At 39.7% G+C, this 20,908-nt stretch overlaps 1 protein-coding gene across 1 annotated transcript in view; it reads right to left on the reverse strand.

Annotated features, from left to right (window-relative positions):
* Positions 1-446: 446 nt before the first annotated feature.
* The window catches only part of foxo3b (forkhead box O3b), a 40,293-nt gene continuing 19,831 nt past the window's right edge, over positions 447-20,908 (reverse strand). The window contains exons 3-4 of the mRNA XM_086167515.1: positions 3,413-4,887; positions 447-3,294 (exon numbers count right to left, since the gene is read on the reverse strand). Coding sequence (XP_086023641.1) covers positions 3,442-4,887 — 1,446 coding nt within the window. The 3' untranslated portion in view covers positions 447-3,294; positions 3,413-3,441. The remainder of the gene's footprint in view (positions 3,295-3,412; positions 4,888-20,908) is intronic.

Consider the following 20,908-nt stretch of genomic DNA (forward strand, 5'->3'; position numbering starts at 1 on the left):
GAAATTGCCTGTCAGTCTTCAGAATATTGCTGCTCCCATCCAGTGTCGCCTTACACAAACAAACATTGTGCAAGAGGTTTTCCAGGAACTTGACAAGTACATGGAGCTATTTTGCTGTTTTGATCCCTTTAGACTGACACGGGGAGCACATTTATCTTCTGGAAGGAGTGTAAGGTAAAATTTGTTCATGCTCTAATGCACTGATGCACACACAGATGCACAGACGTGCGTGCACACAGGCACACGCTCACACACAAACCTTTTGGAAAAAGTTGAAATAGCAGCACATTTTTTTGGCAAGAATTTTCATGTTTTCTTTCCTCTGATGAAAACTCCTTTCATTGAAAATGACCTATAAACAGTGGCATGTAACTCTCAAGAGCTCTCTGAAATTTTGTGTACTTGTAGTTTGCAGTATACTAAGTTAAGACAATGATACAAAATGCTTTGAGCCTCACCAAGCTTTATTTACATGCGCACCATTTCTTTTGCAAACTAGATTACAATTCAAAATGGAATACACAGGAAAAATACCCACTAACATCATGTCAAGAAGAAACAAGATTAATAAAGGGCAAAGTTCAGAGGGTGTATGGGGGAAACTCTTACTAAGGATGGAAAGTCTCAAGAGAAGATAATGAATGAAAATATCTGAGAGGTGATTAAGGTATCTAGTGGTATATGTCTGCTATTCTTTTCCTTTTCATAGATATTAATTTGCACATAATTGTTTCACAAGTGTCTTTATGTGTTGGATTCAGGAAGAAATAATTTGTGAATGAAAAAGCTGTAGCAGTGAGTTGTTAGGTGGAAGGAATTGTCCACTATGACTAGTGGAGCGAGAAGGGTCTAGTTAGGCAAGGTGATGTGTCAAACATGTCAAAATTCTGACCAATGATCAAATGAGAGCACCGGGATGTGAACCTGGTTCACTTGCATTAAACTAATGTGAAGCCCTGGAACATCTTGTCAGGAGGATTTAACTCTGCCTTGTAATGATAATGCTAATCCCCTCGATGTGAGTTGACGGTGTAAGTGCTCATTTGTAAGCCCTGACGTCAAAATTAGAAAGATCTTGTGTTGCAACAACAAAGCTTTCCTCTCTGTATTAAAATATTTGCTGAGGGATGGAACCATTGGAGGGGTCAGGGGGTTACAGCTTGGTCATGCACTAAGCTTCAGATAACACTGAAGATAATCCTGCCTCACCATGCACATACACTCTTCTGACCCGGCCTCAAAATGATATATACACATCTGTACACTATTATACACAGCGGGAGCAAACCCTTCTTGTTGCTACTCCAGTCAGAGAGGGGGTACCAGGGACTCCAGATGCTATGGCAATGGTGTTTTCCACCACTCTATAGTCTGATTCAGTAATAAATTTTGCTGGTAACAGTGTTCCCTCCTACCTGACATGTAATTTTGTTCGCTATTTCTTCAACCTTTCCTTCAGAGGTATCACAAACTCCAAGGGTCAAGTACTACACGAGTATATATAAGGACATACAGAGAGTATATATATGCATTTTCACATAATTCATAATGCATAAATACATACATGCATCTGGTTGGCTGTGCTGTATGCACCATGTGGGAGAGTGAGGAATTACAAACCTCATGAGATAAATTCAACAGAAACAAACTCCACCACAGACACAGACATTAAAATATACTCAGGAGATACAGGATGTTGCCTGCAGGAGCACCGGGTGTATCCATGAGGGATGTGGCTATGCATGTCATGGGTTAAACAAGGAGAGAAAGAGCAATGACAGTAAAACAAAAAATAAAAGAGATTATGCGAGGTCTTAATCGAGACGTCACTTTCCCTCCTCTTCATCTTGAAAGTTTTCACAGGTTACAAGTTCGCAAACACAAAGCATTGCTGTTTTTAATCAGGACTTTTTTTTTGTGAAAATAGCATTAGATTGTGACTTGATGTTGCTTAAAATGGGAAGCCTCCATTTTCCCCCCTGAGTGATTCTATATATGCATAACAAGCCTCACAAGCTCATGACAACAAAACAGCAGAGCTTAACACAGATCCCTGGTATTCATTAATATCTATATCAATGTCTGTTATATGTATGTGCATATGTGTGCTGTAATTTGGCTGCCAGCATATCCTACTGTTTGTTTCAAGTAATTTGGCAATATACAGAAATAGCTTATTGTTTTACTCAAGAAACAAATTGTTTCTAGAGGAATGAGCCTTAAATGCTGCTCCCCCTGCCATCTACAGGGTCAACCTCGCCATGCTACACGTGGCTGCAGCTTTGGGCTTTTGCAGGTCAAGGGTGAAACAAAATACAAAACTCCTCTCAGGCCTAGATTAAACACTGTTTTCATAGCACCTGTTATGGTGTGGAAATGTTCACAACACTACAACACAGGTATTCATTTTCGCTACATCATATGCTCTGATAAATGACCTTAACTCGGCAAAAGCTATGAAATTACAAACATCTTGAATGTTCCATTTCCTTGCATTGTACAAATACCCACAACAATGATTTTACTCCACTGTTTTTTTTTTTGTTAGATATACACAAACTTCAGCAATCATTTTGTGTAGCATTCTACTAATTGTAATATAGCCCTCAATACACTGCAGATGATTTAAATTTAAGCAATTATTAGAACATAACTTTAAGTGCATGGCATTCTGAAAACTAACGGGGGCAAAACGTCTGTATGTTAGAATCTCATATTCATCTTTTAATTTCACCACAACACCAATTACCTATTTTACAGACATGTATGATGCAGAGGCAGGTCACAATAGAACCCCCCCCAAAAAAAACAAACAAACAAACAATAAACAAACATTGAACATTTACAATCACTAGGAGAGAACAAGAAGGGAATTGTTTTGCCTCATGACACATCCCAGCACACCACTGAATCAGCTTCTCATATTCTTTTTACACCTTTCAAAAATCTTCAACAGAACAACTGCATTGTGCGTCCATACTCCACCTGAATCCCCCTTCTGAAAAGCAGTGTCTGTTTGATATCAATGGACTGGGTGTCTTAGGAAAATTGCATAAGATTTGTGAGTTTGTTGTGATTGCTCAACAATGTGGTTCCACAGGAGGCTCTAAGGGCTGATGTGCAGCATCACTAGAGTTTGTTGGATCTTTCATGATTCAGTGTGTGAGCAAAGGTAAAGCTCCTGAGAAGTCTTCATGTGTAAACACAGGGTTTTCATTTTATGTTGTGCTGATGGCAGGTTTGGCAAAAAGGATGTTGTGTGTTTGATTTTCTCTTGCACTAAATAATTCAGACCTGCAAAAATAAAGAAGATCAGATATTATCATGCTTTCAAATGATGATTTCAAAGATCTAAATATTTTCTCAAACATAGGAAGGTGAGACCCTGGCACCTGTATTCACATACACATACCTGCTCTGCTATTCCCTGCCCTGATTCTCTCAGCCAGGTACCCAGCTCTGGGAAGCCTGCTTGGTGTTTGTGAAGTTTCCAACTCCATTCATGTTAGCCAGAGAGTCAAAGTTGAAGTCAAGGCCGTCTGCATCCATCAGCTCATTTCTGATGATGGAGTCCATGTCACACTCCAAGCTGCCATTAAACATGTCCAGGTCAAGATCTGTTGGAAAACGATCCTGGCAGATCCCACCACTGCTGCTTACTGGTCCATTTAGAAAGACTGATGTGTCAATCTGCATGGAAGAGGAGCCGTTCCCTCCCAATGGTGAAAGCAAAAGCTGTTGCTTGGCATTAGCTAGTGCATTAACCTCGTTGGCTAAATTCAGGCCTCTGTTTAAGGACCTAAGAGAGCTCTGGTTATGGTTGCTACTTTGCAGCAGGTCCCCTTGGCTCGCATGAAGCCCTCCAGTGGTTCCAAAGGTCATTACGGGATCATTACGGAGCATGAGGCCGCGGCGAGAGTTCTGAGATATAATGGCAGCTGCACTGGCTTGTGACATGAGGGGGTCAGACTGGGTCATCATGACATCACTGTGGCTGTGATTGTCGGAGTTGAGCAGGTCTTGTAGTGTGTGGCTACCAAACCGAGACATGCTAATGCTAGAGAAGGATGTCTGCTTGTTCTCCTGGATGGTCTGCATAGGGGACGGACGCAAAGAGGAGCCTGTTGTATGGGGGCCAAAGATAGAGTTACTGTAGCCATTTCCCCCACCATTAGATGAGTTGGAGGGGGATGAGGAGGTGGAAGAAGGTGAACCTAGACCATTGGGTTTGGACACAAAATTGAACCCTGAGGAACCACTTGGAGGGGCTTGTCCTGGAGTGGTTGGAACCAGATTATCTAGCAACTCATCCATTAGGTCATCTGTGAGTCCATCATTCAAGTTCATTGTTCCTGCCAGATCTGCCAAACGGGGCAGCTCAGTCGGTGCAGCTTTCCCATTAACTCCATTGGTTGCGTTTCCTGGAGACAATGTTCTGCCAGGACTTGAATAGAGCATAGGTGAGAGAGGTGGCTCGTCGTCAGGCACCTCATCTAACTCTGGGTTAGCCAGAATGGGTGAAAGGCGGCCGCTAAGTGTGCTGGCATTGGAATTAGTGCGGGAACGAAAGTCTGTCCAGGCATCTAGGTCTTCACTACTGCGGGACGTTGGGCTCCCGGGCCACTTGGAGAGACTTGAGGGACTATCTCCATTTCCATCACCGGCTGCAGCTGCTGCAGCTTGCAAGGCGGCCTTCTTCTTTGCAGCACGACCACGGGCTGACTTGGCATACTTGTTGCTGTTGTCCATAGAAACTGCGCGCCGTCGAGGTGCTTTACCACCCTTCCCTCCTTCTGGGTTGATCATCCACCAGGAACTCTTTCCTGTTCCCTCATTCTGGACACGGATGAAGCGGCTGTGGAGGGAAAGATTGTGTCGGATGGAGTTCTGTAACAAAAATGGGAGAGAGAGAGAGATAGTGTGCAAAATCAATTAGAAACAATAGCTTGGACAATCACTGTCATTAATATTGATATGTTGTGGTCTTCTTTCATTTTGCCAATACAACATTCAACGAATACCTCTCATTAAGTCCGACAAACCTTATACTATAAACAACCCATTGCAAACAGCTGTTCATGATGATTAGATACAACAAAACATTAAAAAGCCCATTGTTTCATTTATTCATCTAGTGAATAAAGACAGGAACAAAAACACACAGCAGCCAGAGCTGATGACTACATTGTTTCTGATGTATCTCTTGTGTTTACAGTTTAAAAGAGAAAAGGGAGACAGCAAGCCATATTGAAGCACGTCCGAGATCATGAGTTACACATACAAAATGCGCTGTTGTAACATGACAACATTATCTATGAAAGATCAAGTGCATCACACCAGTTCTGTGTGTAAGTCACGCCTGCTGTGTATTGACCAACCCTGGGCTTCTTTGACTTATGGTAGCCCAAGGGGCTTATTGTGTGAAAACTGGTACACATAGCATGCTCAAGAGTTTTATTCTAAACACAGGGAGGTACTGTATGTACATTCTGAGGGCCAAAAGCACAGTTGAATCACTTGTGGCCTCTCTGTTGTCTTTGCAACAGTGTTTACTTGGGGGAAAAACTACATGCTTTTGTATTTACATCCTTTAATTGATTTGCCACATCAGCCGCATGCTTGGGTTTTTCTGGCCCAGTATGCCCCTAGTTCCAAAGCCTGAGCCTGGTTTAATGACAGAGTAATTGTGGATTACAAATGAATTTGTTCTTGGCTAATGTGTGGCCAGTGATTGAAGAGTAATCGGTTCAATAACAGATTACAGGTAATCTAGGATTATAATCAAATACTTTGTCTTCATGTCAGACTAAAATGGCCCAGAAATGACTTCTATCTGGTTGAAAACATTTTTTCAGATATGCAAGCTGGGTGAGTCAAGTGTTTGATAAATATCTCATAGTAGTCAACAGCCAGTCTTTACATGATCCTTGGTACCTTGACCTGAGTGAAGGTCAGAGTTCAAAATCGGGGTTGGGGGTAGGCTGTGGTTACAGAAATTAAAAATCGCAATGATAAAGCCACTAATCAATACACAAGAAGCATTGTCACTGAAAAATTGTTGGTTAATATTAGAATTTGGCTTCCAATGAACACTAACGTGCCACAGATCTTGGACTGCTTAACCCTCTCCAGGCAGATGTTGCAGATTTGCGACAGCCAAATATCAGATTTTTCCTGCAACTACAACTTAATTTGAGCCTGAGAGGGTTAAGAGAAATCACCCTTTAGGGCTGCATTCTTCTTGATTTTTGTAATTTTAGAGCAAAAAATGTGTTTTGTGAGTGTAAGAGAGTCCCCAGTGGACCAATAGAGATTTCCATATGTTGTCACCAGTATGTGTCATATGTAAGGAAAGAAAATACTTAATTGAGAAAAACTATTGCTTTCATATACAGTTACAGTACAACTTAAACAAGTCTGGCTTCTTCTATGTCTTTTTCAGTCTCCATGTGTAGAAAACAGGATGAAAGATTCCTGTAAAATGTTTATATTGTAGATACCACTTCAATGTGGTCACTGCTGTTTCTCATAAAGCAATTAGTGCAGCTTTATTATTGGATTGCATGATATGGGCTCTGTATGCATGATTAAAAATAACTTAAAATTCCACCCACCCAAATATGTTGAACTCCACTTTACACAAACACACAATTCAAGCCATCTGGATACTTAAGGAGAAAAATATTTTCATGGTTCTAAAATGAGTGAATAATGTCAAACAAATGTCTGTGGCAAACATTCACACAATCCTCCAAATAATTTAGAATATCTTATCAGAGTAACTTTGGAAAAAGAAAAAAAAACCTCCAGGGAAATTGCTGTTTTATATGGCAAAGACATGACCTAATAAATAAAAAAGCGCCGATTAAGAAGGGAATAAAACATATTAAAAAGATACATCATTTATTGGACCTTTTGTCATTTCGTTGCGAGGACATGGTCACTCTAAGGTAACCTATAGTGTGCAATTAATAAAATGAACAGACCAAGAGGGGTTCAGCTGCTTCGTGTGTGAATAAACAACACACCACTGTGTCAATGTGAGAAATTGCCATTGTTACTAATCGCAAATTCTATCATGTAACATTATCCTCACTTCCCTTTTTCTTCCCCTCTTTTGCCCAAGAACCTGCTGAAGACCTTGAGAAATTTGTTATGTTATCTCAATTTCTTTCTCTCTTTTTTCTTCTTTTTTTTTACAAACACTTATGGGCCTGAGGGATTCTGGGGCAATTCTATATCCTTACATATAAACATCCCAACTGCCATCCACAACATGCTTACATTTCTCCTTCTCTGTTACCCTCCTATGTATATTTTTACTCCCTAAAACAGAACAGATTCCTGGATTCAAACTGGCAAAAGCAAACATATTTGAGTTTTCGCGGGAATGACAATATTGTTTTCCATGAAGCAACCCCATCTTTCTTGGGTAACAGTTTATAGACAATTGGGCTGGATTGTTATTCTGGTCAGAAGCAGCGGAATCATAGGAGGGGCCGGATTAAATTACATTTCTAAATGCGATGTGGGCAGGGTCTGAAAGTTTTATCTCGGGGGCCACAGTGAATTTATACCCTTAAGTAAGTTTGCATATGAGTATTGTGGCCATATGTGTCCCTATTGCCATATGTGTGCATACATATATATATATATATACATAACATATGTGTATCTAAATGGACATATTTGAGTCATAGCTTGTGTTTGTTGTTTACTGGAAATGTTAAAGCTGATTCTGGAGAATGGTGTGTTTTAATTAAGACTGCTTTGAATTAACAGCAATAAAATGCATTTAATATTCATTGGTTTGTCAATGTGGGATTCAATTGCATGAATGCATGAGTGCAACAGTGTATTAGTGTGTATACACGTGTGCTTATAGTTTGTGCAATGAAGAGAGATGAGAAGTGATACCAGGGAGACCAGTGTTTATCCACTGCTGGAATCTCTTGAGGTATGACCTAATGCTGCTTTTAAAACAAAACACACACACACACACACACACACACACACACACACACACACACACACATACACACAGAGCTAGCTGTCAGGACAATGCATATAAAGGTGGCAAACAGATTTCATCAATGGAAAAAGAAATGAATGAGAACCGAATGAAGAGAATGAGTGCCAGCCTAGAACTGCTTAACACTTACCTGCCAACTCCTGACAGTTCATCAATCCATTTCATCCTCTACTCCCCCCCCTTTAATGTTTCACTTTTCCAGGCAACGGCTCATAACCGTTTAATGTCAGAAGGGGCACTTCTAACTTGAATATTGGAGAGGCAATAAGAGTAAAAGAGTGTCTGTAACTGAAGAACATTACACTAGAAAGAGAAAACAATTTCAAGTGTGAACGGTAAGATGAAAGATAGAAATAAAAGGAAGTGTTCTTAAAATAAGGATTTTAAAATCTGCACAAACTCCATGCTGAGTTTACCTCATACTCAAGGTCATCGGGATTTCATCTCAAAATGAATCAATTTTCTTTTATTGGTGTGGGGATGAACTCCGAGTGGATATCTCCATGTCTGGCTTGTGGTTCATTAGTGGCCTGTCCACTGGACTTATTTGTGGGTTGCCCTTCTCTCCACTTGATATTTTAGGTAATATGCTTTTGCTATTGAACACAATGTTTGACTTTTCATTAATAGATCACTTAACATAAGTGGGCCTTGCAGCCGCACGACATACCCTGAGAGAATTATGATGATGATTTATCATTTAGCATGTGCAATCTAAATGCATGTAATGCATGTTTAACTGTATAAATGCATTCTACTAAACTTGTGTTAAATTGTCTAAGATACAGTTGAATACAGATTACATGGAACATATAAATAGAACACACAAGGCTATTTCCAGATTTTATCTATTTCAACTCCTCATCTTGATAAAACTTCAAATCCATTAACAACCTTTTCATCTAGAGCATCTTGACCTTAGGTTTTGAAAGAGATCTTTTAGGTGAAATCAAAATGACTATAGGCTGTTGTTTGACTCATTAATGTTTTATGTCAATTGGCTGCTGTGATGCTTCAGATATCAGCAACACTGTGCGTGATTGAATAAACATTGTTATGTCAGTCATATCATTATCCTCTGTATAGACTGCATGGGGCTATGAGTATATATATATATCTAGCATATCTCTGTGTGAGTGGAATATGTCTTCTACTGTAGCTCCTCTGGGGTATTCCCAAAGCTCATTAATAAAAAGGCTCACTGAGACAGCAGCTCTGATTCATAGGGCTTACTACGCAGCCATAAGAACTAAATAACACACAGAGACACACAAATGCTCTAGCCCAGCTTGCAGCAACAGCCTTCAGAGGGACAATGTAACTGCGGAGGCTGCTCAGCTATTTCAAGAGAATTTTCTCTTATGTCTCCTTTACTGTAACCCTCTTCTTTTTAAAATCTATTCACTTTCATGTTCATATTCCGTCACTCAAATTCCTTATTTTGATGCTCACCTTCACCTATAAGGAAGATATATAGGTTTGTTACCTTATTTTTGCTTTCATCCGTCACAGACAGCCTTCTTTAATCAGGTTTTGTATCACTGATACTTTTTGATGACTAATGAGTCCATCACTAGTTGTTTTTGTGAATGGGTTTTAGTCATCAATTGTCTGCCTTGTCTAAAACTTGACATGCTAAGTAACTATGAAACTATACTAACTAGTTTTATATTTGTTTTTGTCATTCTTTGGTTTGGGCCTGAAGAAAAGCAGATAAGTTAGGATTCAGTTTCTTATATTAAATGCTTTTTTAACAAAGTGCTTATTTTAACTGCTTTAACTTAAATGGTTCACATCATGTCATGATGATATGAAAACAGCTAATGGCCAAGCACTTGTAGCACTTATATTATTCTCACATTTCTGAATTTAGTAAGATTTGTCCAACCATTTTAGTTGATACTAAACTAAGTATTTTGTTAGAATGCACTCTGGTGTTAGACGTCTTGAACTAATGGCAAAACTTATGCCAACAAAGTCAACTAACCATGAGTCTGGTAACGTAAGTTTGCCAGTATTTTTAAGCCATGAGCCTGACCAAGCTGAATGTGCTGAATGAGACCGGCCCCAGCTGTGTGTGTGTGTGTGTGTGTGTGTGTGTGTGTGTGTGTGTGTGTGTGTGTGTGTGTGTGTGTGTGTGCTTGCTTCCGCCTACATGCATGTGTGTGTTTTCATGGCTGTGTGTGTGTGTATGTATGCAGCAGCTGCAGTCAAAGCTCAGGAACACAGAGGTCTTTTTGTCCATCAGTAACATGTGGGAACAATTCATCACTGTCAGCAACCATGCAAAGATTCCCGCTTTTCCTCCATGTTTACGACTCTAACTTTACAAAAGGAGTAGAAACGTATCTATTTACTGTGACAAAGAGGCATTTGAGTGAAATCTCTGCTCTGGTTGTAAAGGATACATGTTGCAGATTTTGAACCAAACCTGATCATGTTCAGTAACAACCATCCAGCAATTCCTCTGATTGGTCCAGAGCACTAGGTTGACACTTTTTAATTGGTTGAAGTCGTGTTGCTTTCAGCTGCAATGATTGGCTGGGCGAAGCTGGTTTGTGTAGCCAGGCAGTGCAGAATAGGGAGGGACTGCACGGTGTTGCAAGTGTATTTCATCACCCAGCTACAGCACATATGTGAGCTCAGATGATTGAACCAGGTCACTCTCTTGTCTCCATGTTCTGTCTACCAACATGTACCTGAGAAATATATTCATTTGGTAAGTCTAACTTTGGCACATTTTTTTTCTGACCTTAGCTCTAAGGACGTTTGGAGAAAAGTGCAGTTAATTGGGAGCCAGTGTATGTAGCATTGGATCATGAGGAAGCTCTGACTCAAAGGTGAAAGTGCATTGAGGCATTAGCTCTGGCCTCTTACAGCTTATGCCCTGCCCTTTAACCCTGCCACAAATGCTGTGATTGAACCCTGCTCAGTGTCCTGAGCCTCACTCCTCTGGTGTACTCAACCACCCACTGACACAATCCATAGCTGAGTCCTGGCCAAATGTATCTAAATTTTATCAGTGATTATATAAACCAGGACTAATAGTGTATACAAAAACTGCTGCTGGGTTAAACCCCCTTAACATAAAAATTGATAATGTGGAGAAGACAAGGCCTATTTTATTTCTTGATGTTTTATATGTTTACGCAATGCAAGGATTAATTTGTGCAAAGAGCCAAGTGGTTCTTTCTCAGTAGAGGAATGGCTGATATGAAAACGATTAAATGGCAAGAAAGAATTTATATAAATACAAAGAGTACAGAGGAAAGGCTCTCTAGATGAGAGAAAGTGCTAAAGTAAAAAAGGAAGAAATGGAGCTGATACAATCAGATACAGATACAATCATGATCACTTTCTTTCATATGAGTTGAATAGCTTGCACAAACCAGTTGATGTATTGCATATAAATGCATTGGTACTTGTGTTTGAGCTGAAAGGCCAAGCAGTAAAAGTACCAAGATAGTGTAAGGTAGAGGTGTTGACAACATGCACATAATTGTCATATGTAAGGCGGTTTATAAATAAACACTGGCTCGTCTGAGCTAACACTGCAGAGAGGACAGATATTTATACTGTGACCCACACGCACATATACGGGCCCGCACACACGCATAACACACACACGCGCACACACACGCGCACACACATACACACACTTGCACACACACACACACACTTGCACACACACACACACACTTGCACACACACACACACACACACACACACACACACACACACACACACACACACACAAAAACACCAGGTTCCAGCTGCCCTGAACTCTGGACTCCAGACAGAACATTCCATTCTCTACAATCATGGACGTTTCATTGGCCGGCAACTTTTTTTCAGTTTATGTGTGTGCTTACATTGCATTTATGCGTCTTCATGTCTCCGCACACTACATTAAGTTTGGCTCCCAAATCCCACTACACCCATTCTGCTCATATTATGACAATTATACTCCTTTTTCCCCCTTTTTGTTAAAAAGGTGACAGTCTTTCTAAGAATGCAGACAGATACAGTCACACTAAAATATGGTCATTTAAGGGGAATGATTTTGTGTCCTTTTTTAGCATGAAAACATTGCTATATCTAATCCATTACACTGTACTGAAAATGATAAATCCATATAAAATATCTGCCTTCTTTAGGATTAAACAGCAATTATAGTGAGAACACAAAAGACACACGCACACACACACACACACACTGCTTTCCAAAGATGTGACCTTGTTAATCCATCAAGGAGTCTGCTCTTGTTGTCACTTACAAATGCAACTTAAAACCTCCCCCGTTCCGTCTTTCACTTTATCTATCTTATCTGTCTCGGGCTCTTCTTTCTCTATCCATCATGTTCCTATTGCATAAGGCTACATGCTCAAAGAACTCCTTGTTTACACTTATATTTCCTCCAGTCACTTTGCCTGAGGTGGGGGAGTTGTCTGACCCATCCCACCTCCCACAGCCAATCACGTCAGGCGAATGTGAAGGCACGGTTAGTCATGTTACCCTAATGAGATTCATTGGGTCATTGTGTCATGATCAGTACAGAAAAGTCACCTGAGTTTCAAAAGAGCATGTGGCTCTTGCAAAGGATCAAGAAGATAAAAAGGAAAAATGTATCATTTAAAGTAATGTGAACAATGAATGAGGTGTGTAGGCACACACACACACACACACACACACACACACACAACCTCAAGCTGCATGTGCTTTCACATTTCAACACACACTGTTTATTGCAGCACTGTGTGGGACGTGTATGCTGCCTGCTGGGTTTTATCAACCCCAGTTCCAGGACATGTTGTCCTTAAGCTTCAGAGCAACAGTCCCTGCCAAGAGCACACAAGTACACTGACAACACAAACATTTGAGTGGAACACAAAGAAAATGTATCCAGACAGGCATTGAAATAGAAAAAATGGGGGCTTCGCAAGCAAGAGCATCAGCCAGGGAATCAAATGCATAATTTCGATCAACCAGATGTTACTAAATTCTGCATTTATTTGCAGAGATTTCTTGGCGTTGATTATATCTGGCTCAAATACTTACTTAGGTGGACAGGCACAAAGCCATTTCTAGATTTTTTCAATAGAAATGAATAAAAAGAAGAAATGAACCACTAAATTACTAGATAAAAACAAAAAAGCACCGCACGCACACACTTTCTGTCTCTCTCTCTCTCTTTCTCTTTGTCTCTCTCTCTCACAACACACACACACACACACACACACACACACACACACACACACACACACACACACACACACACAGAGTTATTATCTATTTTATATATTCATCTATATATTGTTTTCTTTCTCCTTTACCATTATGCTTATTTATGGTGTTGTTTATATGGCAAAGGAGTTGTCTCTTGAGTGGTATTTCAGACCTCCGTGACCTATTATTCAGTATGACATCTGACCTTTTAAAACGGGTTACAAGTCTGTAAGTGACAATTTGCATATTAAACATTTGTGAATGAGATTTGCGAAACACATGCTGACGGTGAAAACCAAGTGACATGTTGCATTGAGTGCACATGAATAAAGACACAAGAGCTTTGCTTAAAAATGATATTACAATGAGTACAATGAGAGTGTGTGTTTATGAGAAAGAAAAAGAGAGATCAGCGCAACTGAAAGAGAGTGAGAGACAGAATAGGAGAGAAGGGGAAGACAGAAAGATTGAAGAGTGAAGGGTACCCTTCATAATCAGACTAGAAAAGACATCTGTGTGATCTCTGTGCAATAACAACAGCACTGGGGAGCAGAGTGATTGAGTAGAAAGGGGAAAGGGCTGTATGATTTATGGTTATCAAGAATGGGTATGTTGTTATTCTTCTGGGAAGATATGATGTGGGTGACATGGATATGAGGAACGGGGAATCAAGCCTGTCATCTACACCTCAACCCTCTTTTCAAAGACGCTGGAGATGTGAAGTGGAATGATTTATTTTTAGCTTTCTGAATTGAACTTGAAGGAACTGCAGAAAAATCATGAACTATTTTATACTCCAAATGCTTGGTGGCTAGCTTCTTGAGATAAAATGTTTGGAGGAGCCAAACTTTAGTACATGCTTGGTTGGATAAGAAGAAAGCAAGAGCATAGATATCCCAACCACTGTTAGGTCAAATACAATTCGGCTGCAAACTATATTTATAGTTTTCATAGTTTCTGAATTGTAACGTATTTTCTGAATGAAACGTAACAGCCAGTTGATCATAACGCTATAATATTAGTAGTTGTTGATATCCTTTATGGGTTAAAGAAGGGTATGAAATCATAATAATTACAAAATATGGATATAATAATGTGTTGGACAGTTTCTTGGCAGGAAGCAGAAGCAGCTTTAGGGCAAAGACACAGAGAATAAGTAGAAAAACACAGAGGAAGCCTGGCTTTTGCATCATCTCACATCCCAGACACAGGCTCAACTACACCGGACATTCTTTGTCTGCATGAGAGAAACATTTCTATCTCAACATGCGGCATTGTTTATGTGTATATGTGTACAATTTTAAAAAGAAAAAAACAGCAGACCATGGACTATTGCTATAGACATTAAAAAGCTGAGGTGGCCAAACCTTGTCATGTTTTGGGTGTTGCTAGAAACACACTTCATAAAGATGCTGTTTATGAACTGGGAGGATATGCACTTACGCTTGTGTAACAAAACTATGCATATACATTGAAGACTTTCAAAACAGTTTGTGTATATTTTTCATTGAAACTACTGATTTCCTATTGAAAATGTTTTCACTGGCAACAATTAAGTATGGAATTGCTGGAGTTTTGCAATTCCTGCCACCTGGCTTTTCATTTGAATTCTATAATTGAGTATTGGTTGAAAATCCTTGTAACTAAGAGCTTTTAAAGACTTTCAAACAGCATCGCCAATCAGACTGATCATTTATTTGAAGTTCTATTCTCCACATCCATTTCTGAGGTGTTTACCGAGGTAAATTGGACAAATCAGTAGACGATTTTATGCAGATTTTTTTTGTAATTTCTTGCTTTGTCCTTTGTTTTAATACATTTTGGAGATGTTCAAATGCTGATTTTTTTTTTATTCTATGATATTTAGATTTCAAAAATGTGTTTGAGCTTTGATTTGGGTGTTGGTACATTAAATATATACTACAATATTTGACTGTTGAGATAATATATGGTTTGTTGTTGAGGTTAGACATTTTTTGATGTATGTTGTTGTACGATGACCAGCCCTTATTGAAAGTTGTTGCTTTCTAAATTTCTATGAAATACATTTCAAAGGAGTTCTTGGAAGAGTGTCTTATATAATGAAACCTTACATAAGCCTGACATGTTGCTTTGTCGGATGGCAAGTTTGCAGGCTTCTTGTAGAAGTAATCCTAAGCATGTGTTGGAGATCATGGCTCTTGGGCCTACATGTGAACCTTTGCCACTAACCCTCTCTTTGTCCATTTTATCAACATGTCATTTCATCTGTGTCTTTGTGGTGTATCTGTGGCTGACACAGAGGTGTGCAGTTTCTTTGAACCCATGTTTCCAAAACAAAGCCCAGTGGTATCTAAATCACACCAACCAAAGGTAGGTTGGGTTTAAGCAGTGTCGATTCATTTCCTTTCTGTGGGTGTCAGCTTTTTAACAACCTTTCAAACCTTCAGTAACCTTCTGAGGTTTGGGCTAAATATTACAGTTGATAATTACATTGCACAAAATAATTTTGACAAACTATATTCTAGGCCCCAAGTCTAGTGTAAGCTGGATTTTTTTTGGGAGTGGTGACGTTCTGATTCTTGTTTGTATTGGGTGTGATTGCGTGTTTGTGAATCTGTGTGTGTGTGCCTGTTTTTTGAGTTTGCAGCAGAGTTCACATCTGGCCTGGATTAGTGCTTGGACCCTGGTGGTGTTCATGAGGATCTTTGTTTTAATGATACTAAAAACAGATACAGCAAAACACACACACACACACACACACACACACACACACACTAGGCAACAGGCCAGTGATTCGTGATTCTTACCATGTGTTAAACCGTGACACATACTTTCAAAATTATTCCTGTTTATAGCAAGTTGTTTTTTTTATTTGTTTTTTTTTTTTTTGTTTTTTTTTTACTTTCTTAGCATTGGCCTACAATCCTGTCTGTAATAACAGCATTGTGTTCACAAAGTTCAATTTTGAGAGCATCGAAACAATCCATTAGTTCAGAGAGTTAATTCAGCTTTGACCTATTACATATTGTGCTTGACGAACTTCAGCTCTTCCTGTAGGCATAAAAGGACTTAATGCTCAGCTCAAATTTGTAAAAGCAAAATTGGATCACCAGCATTGGTATTGGTGTATCCCAGGTTTTAATATGGGAGAGTATAAGAGTATTCCCTTGTTATGTCCATTTCAAAATCTTGAACTTGGTGGTTACTCTGAGAGTTACAACATCGTGAGAGACCATGATATAAAGTGCCAGGCTGATACTGGTCTGAGTGACGGATGCCACTTTTCCAGAACATGGTTGACATTCTTTCTAATTTGTGTTTTTTTTTTCGTCTGAAATCCAAAGTTGATTTGTTAGACTTTCCTGACCTAATCTGCCCAGCAAGTGGAGAAGGAAGGTGTTTTTTTCTTGGTGTGTGTGTGTGTGTGTGTGTGTGTGTGTGTGTGTGTGTGTGTGTGTGTGTGTGTGTGTGTGTGTGTGTGTGTGTGTGTGTGTTATTCTCTGCTGATATAAGCACTTCCAAGGCCTGCCAGTGCTCTTCCTCCTCCACACCAGCTGAGCTGTTGAAGGGGGGGAAGGAGGCGACAGTGGAGGTTAGCTGATACATACACAAGCATGCACAGATCTTTAAAACAAACACTAGGGACGCACATACACACACTCCAAGTTTTCTCCCAGCAACAGTGACCCTCTACCATAGCCTATGTCTGCTCCACCCCTTGTAGGAGACACATGACTTCCTGCTTGGAGACCACAAGGAAGGCAAACAGCATTTTCCCTCACTGTGTCTTGTTCTTACCCTGTTGTGGGTTTGTCCATTTTTGAAAAGAGAAAAAAAAAAAAAAAATGGCTTTGGCTTGGGATGGGATTGTTTTCATAATTATGTTTGTCAGCATTCAAAGCTTTCCATGACGGTGTTTCCAGAAGACAAAAATACCAGACATCTGACTGTTTGTTAGAGTTACAGTAAAATATTTCGCTTAAAAGAGAATATCTCTTTTTCTCCATTTAATTTTTCCCCTTTCTGTTATTTTCTCCTACAGCAGCTGATGTCATTATGCCCAATGGAGAGTCTCTATCACTGAACCTATGGGCCTGAGCTTTGGTTCCTAAAGTTCTACATGTGTGAGCAAAGCACGTTTCTGTTAAGCTCATTAATCATTGCCAAAGGAGATGATGATGACGTAGAACCCACTCAGCTGTGTCAGCTTAAACCTGCACGTCGCCCTTGCCTTCATTTTGCAATCTTTGCATATGTATAAGTTTTATTCTCCGAGGTTTCCTGTAAGATTTTAAATTTCATACTATATGTCTTTATATTTCCTTCCAAAAAATTGTGACTTGATATTATTGACGCATGTGATTCCCAAATAGAGGGAATAACCTCCTAAGGGAAACAATGAAGCATGACTGCAGTTTTAACCAAGCTGAAAACCACCTGACCACCCTAAAGTGGTGGCAAGAATCTCCATACAGATGGCAAACCAAATATAAAGCATTGGTGAGTGATTTTGGAAAAAAAATAATTTCTCATGCACAGAATGAAATTTGTTTATCTGTTTAAGTCTTTGCTTGCAGATTACCAAATCACTTTTAATTCTAAAGATTTAAAAATGGTTTAAAGGTCCACAGTGAAAAGGCATAACGCAGTTTGTAAAGAGATCATTCAAAAAGCAATAGCTTTCTTCTAAGATCACCTCAAATGGTTGAGAACCGCTGTGCTTGGCAATTTACTTTTCTCATGCTTCTCTGTTGTGGCGTTTTGTTTTTATTAAAAAGTACACTGAGTGACAGGAAATGTGGGGGAGAAGACGTGCTGGAAAAGGAGTGGAGCAGAGTTTAAAATATGCCTATTTGTCCAGAGGAGTGCACCACTCCCTCTACTTTCTCCACTGCCAACTCCTATGCCTTCTCTCATACAAGTTGCAAAACCTACAACCACTGAAATCTACATTATATATAAGCTATTTATTTATGAAACAACCAACATGTTTATAATATTACAATATTTTAATTCATATACTGAACGAGGTCTTGCATCCAAACTCATTATACATACAACCATTTAACAACTCTTCCCTGTTGTCACCGCTTGAAGTGAAGCTTAGTGCCATGGTGACTATCATGGAATTTCATTAGCAGTCCAGGCACACTGTATATTGTTATCGGGTGTTTATTCAAGGCCCATGGGCAACGTGGCCTTAAATATTCTCTTGCTATGGGAGGTTATTTGGGGCGATGTGTATGGCTATTTGGGCCCCAGGTTCCACAGAGCACAGAGGGTTCAGTGAGGACACGAGAGGCCCTTTCTTCATCCTTTTCTTTGTCCTGACTCTTTCAGGCGCTCACTGCTTAGTGCTCCGTGCCGTAGATAACAATGTACACATAAAACTATGCTTCTCAGAGGTCAGGGTGGTGTTTTTTTGCAAATCATACATATCAATTGGGGAACACAGAGATGTAGTCACACACACTTTCAGGTAAACAGTGGCCTCTATGGAACTGCAGAAAGTTTCCTCCCCACCACGTCACCTTACTGTTTTCCTAATACCCAGCACTTTTTATTTATATAACACAGCTATTAATAGACTGTTGGCAACTGTGCAGCTATGCCATCTGTCTCATGGGAGTGTGTTTATTCAAGAAAAAGTTTACTCTTTGTTGTGGTGGTACATGCATGCCTGTGTATTGGCACCACAACAAAGATCTCTCACAGGGTCAGGTAATTGCGTTATCTCAGTTGTTGCTGGCTGCATCATCATGAATCCCAGGCTTGTGACACAATGTCATCAGCGTGATTCTTCTGACCTTACCTTGGACATAGAAAGACAGAGTGTTTATTTGTGACCAATTATAGGCGAAACAGGGTTTGGAAAGGGAATGGGTGAGCTGGATGGCGGATTGAAAAATGGCCTGAACTATTTAATCTGCTGTTAAGGCTCGCTCATAAATTACTTTTTACTTTACACCCGTTGTCCCATTCCTCAATTTTCCCTTTTCCCATTAGGGGCATGACCGTTCTCCAACAGCTTCTCTTTTGTGAACTTTTTCTTTCCTCTTCTCGTCTTTCTGTTTTCTCCAACTCTTTTTTTTTTCGGTCTCCTTTCTAAGGTGCTTTCTAAGTCATCTTGTTACACAAAAGCTGTATGATGGCAATGGTTGGCTTCAGGCCAAACTGCCTGCTCTCTTGCTCATTCTCCTTCTCGCTGTTAGTGAGCAGCAATCATTCAATCTGCCCACTGACAAAAACCCGCACACACACACACACACGTACACACACACACACACACACACACACACACACACACACGCACACACACACACACACTCAACTTTTTTGTTTTTTACCCACTTTCTCTGAAGAGTCATGATGAGATCTGAAATGCTCTTGCTCCAATAGTCAAGCTCACACACAAGCACACACAAACACTTGTACAAGTGAGGTGACTTGAGCTGTAGGGCTCAATGCTTCTGAAAGGGGTACGCCTGGTAATCCTTCAGAGATTGTGTGCCAAGTACTTGTAAAGCGAAGAGAGGGGAATGGAGGAGAGAAATAGAAGTCTGGAATGAGAAAGAATGGGGACAAGAGAGAGAAGCTCTGACAGGCTTTTCATAGTCCTTTCTAATGTCAGGCTCAACACCAAATCAAAAACATGCACACACATAGAGTATGCTCATTTACCAAAACATGTCTTTCAAGAGGCCTCTACTGAAAAACCTCAGTTACAACCTGACTAGGAAAATTGGGGGCAGGGAACTATGGCCATTGCTATAACCATCTTCCAGTCGTCTGAACTCCTGCTCTGACCTCATTCAAGTCACTGCGGTGTTACAAGGGCAGTCAGCAGTCACTGGTTTCAAACTGACTGCAAAAACCAGAGGAAAAGGGAAGTGGCAGTGGTCAGGCAGTCATCCTCTTGCTTTGTCACGAGACTGAAGAGGAAGATTGTGTTGAATAAGATGTATGCTTTGCAAAAAGAGAAGTCAAAAGTTTTCTCTGGGTTGTGGGTTGGTTACATTGGTGTCTTCTTGTCTGGTCATTTACAGGTGTGAAATAATTTCTTATAATAGTCTACACCATCTGTCTATTGTTTATGTGAGTTAATACCTCTGTTTGCTCCAGGTTTGGCCACACATCCGCTATGAAGGTTTATTATCATGTCAAATGTGCAGACCAAAGGCCAGAAATAAGCAACTTGCTAACAACTTGCTAGACAAAATATTATAATCAATACGGCAAACATGCTCTGTTGAGACATATAAGGTTTAGATGTGATCAAAGTTACCCATGCTAACTTAGAGAAAAATTAAAAACATAAAATGTTTCTAATGAAATTTATTTTTGCTTATATAAGAAAAACTTTTCTTTATTTGACGATTCATTGTTATAAGTTCAGTATTCTATCATACCATACAGCCTACAACTTGGAGATGATGAAACTCTCCGATTTCCGAGATGTTATAGTTGTTATCAGAAATAAAGGGAATTATTGCAGGTGAGACGTTTACCAACTCTCAACTCCAAACAGTAGCATTTGTTTCAGTAACTGAATTTTTTTTTTTTTTTTTTTTTTTTTTACTGTGGTCATTCATTTATTTATTCATTTAAATGGTATGGTATCTGATGATTTTCATATCGCTTTTGATGAATTATGATAGATACCAATAT

The sequence above is a fragment of the Fistularia commersonii genome, chromosome 20 (genome assembly GCF_037954325.1).
Source record: "Fistularia commersonii isolate RoL2024-O1a breed Wild chromosome 20, RoL_Fcom_v1.0, whole genome shotgun sequence".
In the NCBI taxonomy this organism is placed as follows: Eukaryota; Metazoa; Chordata; class Actinopteri; order Syngnathiformes; family Fistulariidae; genus Fistularia; species Fistularia commersonii.